At 46.8% G+C, this 4327-nt stretch overlaps 1 protein-coding gene across 1 annotated transcript in view; it reads right to left on the minus strand.

The window, feature by feature from the left end:
• Positions 1-3084, minus strand: part of LOC130163530 (shaker-related potassium channel tsha2) — a 3697-nt gene extending 613 nt beyond the window's left edge. Inside the window, exons 1-2 of the mRNA XM_056367801.1 lie at positions 1997-3084; positions 1-1614 (exon numbers count right to left, since the gene is read on the minus strand). The exon at positions 1-1614 is cut by the window's left edge and continues 613 nt beyond it. Of these exons, the coding sequence (XP_056223776.1) occupies positions 1-1286 (1286 nt within the window). The 5' untranslated portion in view covers positions 1287-1614; positions 1997-3084. The remainder of the gene's footprint in view (positions 1615-1996) is intronic.
• Positions 3085-4327: the final 1243 nt, after the last annotated feature.

Genomic DNA, 4327 nt, shown 5'->3' on the forward strand with positions numbered 1-4327 from the left:
CAGGTCACGTGTGTGTACTGGAACTGCTCCTCGTGCTCGGTCTCCCGGTGGTAGAAGTAGTTGAAGTTGGAGACGATAACCGGCACCGGGAGCGCGATGGTGAGCACCCCGGCTATGGCGCACAGGGAGCCCACGATTTTCCCCCCGATGGTGACCGGACACATGTCCCCGTAGCCCACCGTGGTCATGGACACCACCGCCCACCAGAAGGCGTCCGGGATGCTGCTGAAACCCGAATCCGGGTCGTCGGTCTCGGCGAAATACACGGCGCTGGAGAAGAGGATGACCCCGATGAAGAGGAAGAAGATGAGCAGTCCCAGCTCCCTCATGCTGGCCTGCAGGGTCTTCCCCAGGATCTGGAGCCCCTTGGAGTGTCTGGAGAGCTTGAAGATCCTGAAGACCCGGACCAGGCGGATGACCCTCAGGATGGCCAGAGACATGGCCTGCTGGCCGTTCCCCTGGTGCTCCGCGAGCTCCAGCCCCAGCGTGATGAAGTAGGGCATGATGGCCACGATGTCGATGGTGTTCATGATGTTCTTGAAGAACGCGGGCTTGCTCGGGCAGGCGAGGAACCTGACGAGCAGCTCGAAGGAGAACCAGATGATGCAGAGCGTCTCCACGATGAAAAACGGGTCCGTGAACGGGTTCGGCTTCTTTGCGCGCGCGGTTCCGTTCACCACCAGCTGATCGTCAAACGTTCTGGCTTCCTCCCTGAACTCCGGTAAAGTCTCCAAGCAGAAGATCACAATGGAGATGAGGATCACCAGCACGGAGACTATCGCGATGCCCCTGGCGGGTCCGGAGCTCTCCGGGTACTCGAACAGGAGCCAGACCTGCCGCTGGAACTCGTTCTCAGGCAGCGGCCGCTCTTCTTCCTTGATGAATCCCTCATCCTCCTTAAAATTCTCAATCACCTCCTCCCCCAGTTCGTAAAATTTAATCTCCTCCATGAATATGTCCACGGGCACGTTGACGGGTCTCCGGAGCCTGCCCCCGGACTGGTAGTAGTAGAGGATGGCATCGAAGCTGGGTCGGTTCCTGTCGAAGAAGTATTCGTTCCTCAGCGGGTCGAAGAAGCGCATCCTCTTGCGCGGGTTCCCCAGCAGGGTGGAGGGGAACTGGGCGAGCGTCTTCAGCTGCGTCTCGAAGCGCAGCCCGGAGATGTTGATGACCACCCGCTCGCAGCACTCCTGGTTCTCCACTCTCTCCGGGTCGTACACATCCTGGGCTGACAGCGCGGCCAGTGCCACAGTCTCATCCAGGTTCTCCGCGGGCACCACTGTCATCTTTCCCCCCCCAGACAAGGGCGACGCTTCCCGCACCTCGGTCCTCTCTGTTCCCCCCTCCGCGACACCTCTCCGCGCGTATTTGGAAACCAGCTGAGCGTCTCCGCGCGTCTCTCTCTTTGTTGTCGGCGTCACGTCTGCGGGTGAGCTTGTTCCGCTGGCATTTTTGTGCCCCCCCTCCTCCTCCTCCTTTCCACGCTCACCTTTCTGCCGTCCACACGCTGCTGTAGTCTGGACTATCGGCTCGGCTGTCACATTCACTGCATTTTAAGCAGGCTTTGCCCTCCCCGAGCTGACGTTTGTGTGTGTGTATGCACACACTCTCTCACTGAGGGGGGGAAATAAAAACACACATGCACACACATATGCTCAGGATGAATCTGATCCAGATATTAAACAACAAGCAGAAATATCAGCATACTGGAGACTTTGCGTGCACACAAAGTGTCGTGCGTAATGAACCTGTTGTCTCCAGCGTGGCACAGGCTCAAGGTTATCACATGAGTTGTTGTTTATGGTGAAATATGACGTGATATTTGCAAATATGAACATGCAGTTAATGGATGAGGGCAGGTTAATGTGTGTAAATGCGCGTTTGGCAACGTGGAAAGTGCCAGAAATGTCGCGCAAAACAAGCGATTCTCATGCAGGAGAAAAAAATCGTCGTTTCTTTTGTTTTTCAATTGATGATTTGATCCTAAATTGAATACCTGTGGCTCAGGGCTGCGTCCTCCTCCAGCCACCCATCCCTTCATCCATCCATGACACACATAAAGAGGGGAGAGACTAAAAAACAGAGGCTCTGCAATGTCACGCCGCAGCCGTCTCAAGACCAAACCTTGCTGACGTTTCCACAACAGCCCTGAACGCTGCTGAGCTGCTCCACAAGTTGTGCACGACTTGCAAGATCTGTCATGCCTCTGCTGTGTCTGCTGCTGCAGGCGTGTTGCACCGTGCATGAGAAACAAGGGGGAATAAAGAGGTTTATTTTTTTCCTTCCTGCTTTTGTATAAAATAGACAGAGTTTTTAAAGCAGCATGTATCTGAAAGGAAGGTAAACACTGCTGCGCTGTGCAACAAGTAAAGAGAAAAAAGAAGAAGCTGGATGATGGAAATAAGGGAGAGTTTCTGGGCTGCAGCTCAAAGCAGTGACGTGTTTTCCTAAAATAGCTGGATTACTCCCAGGGCCGCAGGAAAAGTTTCTTTTCCCATGGAATGGCCCGAGGGAGCTGCAGAGGGGGAAAATGAACAGAAAAAAATGAGATGACATTAAGAGGAAAAAACAGATTTGCATCTTCCAGCGTGAACAGAGATGAAGCTCCGGTGTGAGAGAGTCATTCAGAAAATATCGGTCATCTGGGAAGAAGCAGGAGAAACCTTGAACCAGACTGAAACCTGGACTGAAAAACATGATCACACTCACTGATGTTTTTATATGAGATCAGAGAAACAGCATCTGATACCAAATCAGGCAACTTTACTTTTATTTAGAGGTGAAACTCATTAAATTATCACTTTTAAAGTTAAACCTTGTGTTGTTTACAACAGATGCAACAGCTCAGCTAAAGTCAGAGCTTCAGTCCTGCTTTACATTGTAGGAAAGTTACATTTTCCCTGAAAATCATTTGTTTGAATATTCTACAACTGTTTTTTTGCAAACACTCAGTTTTGCAAATGCACGTACTTAAAATTTACATAACCTTATTTTTCTACTTTATTCTATTGTTACACTTGTTTTTTTCTTCTACTGCAGTAACAAGTGGATTTCCCCGGTGTGAGATCAATAAAGGGTTCTCTCATCTTATCTTTAACTGTCTTGGATTTTATTTTACATGTTTTTGAATTATGATGTAATGTTTACTTGAGTGGCAGGAAGAGTAGCTGCTACCTTGGTGGTGGCTAATGGAGATTTCTGCACATAAAGTTTTTAAATAATTTCAGCTTTGAATTAATTTTTTTTTTATTATTATTAAGTCATGTTGATAAAAACATAGAATTCACTCACGGTATATTGTACCTATCTATAAAATTAGCTAAGTACAAGTGAAGATAATATATGAGTAAACATGGCAGCTTTGAATTTAGATCTTGACGACCTCGTACAGCAGCCAGGAGGGGACATTTTCATGGTGCCAAATTTGCAAAGAAAATAAATCTAATAAAGATGTGACTCTACTGTTTGCAAGCAGACTTGAATGTGCAGTGTCTTATACATGTAACACCTCACTGTAATCAGTATATTAACATTAATGAATCATGTTGGCTCTGCGGATATCTGCAGATATATAAAATATGTCTTTATAAGAGAAGTTAGAGTTGTTAACAAATACTGGATATTATCAAAAACCATTTAAAATGTTTTTATAGCAGCTTCTAACTTTGTTCCTTTTTCACAGTTTCCGTCTCTGACTCAGCAAATCTAATTTTTCTAAAATGTTTATTCCATAGGTGAAAACAGAAAAGGAAAAGACTCATTTCCTTTTTTTGTTCGGACACATTGAAGGAAAAACTTCTGAACAAACACTGATGAAACTAGAATCAGATCAACATTTAAACCCTGTGTTCAAATTTAGAAAACTTTATTCTGACAAAATAAAAACCAGCTGTATTGAGGCTGGTTTCCTTAACACGGTGGTAATCACCGGTTTCTTGGCTTTAAAGATATAGAGCAGCCTGTTGCACAGTTTCCTTTGTCAGATGATAAATAATAGATATAAAGATAGACAGATAGAGATTAAGTGGTCTGAAGTTTAAAAGCTCCACTCAGGCCTAGTTCAAGAGTATCATTATCCAATCAGAGGGCACTGTAGGGCCATGGGGGCAGCGAGGGGACAGGGGATTATTACTTCATGATGCAACGTTTCAAACATTATTCAAAAACATCTCCCTCCCTGTGTGTTCAGCTCGTCATAATTCAGTCTGACTCATGCTGAAATCCTGACTTCAGCTGCCTGCAGACGACCTCTGCAGTCTGCCACTACCTCATTTCCTGTATCCTGCAACACACACACACACACACACACACACACCAGTCTGTAGTT

Source organism: Seriola aureovittata, chromosome 22 (assembly GCF_021018895.1).
Source record: "Seriola aureovittata isolate HTS-2021-v1 ecotype China chromosome 22, ASM2101889v1, whole genome shotgun sequence".
In the NCBI taxonomy this organism is placed as follows: Eukaryota; Metazoa; Chordata; class Actinopteri; order Carangiformes; family Carangidae; genus Seriola; species Seriola aureovittata.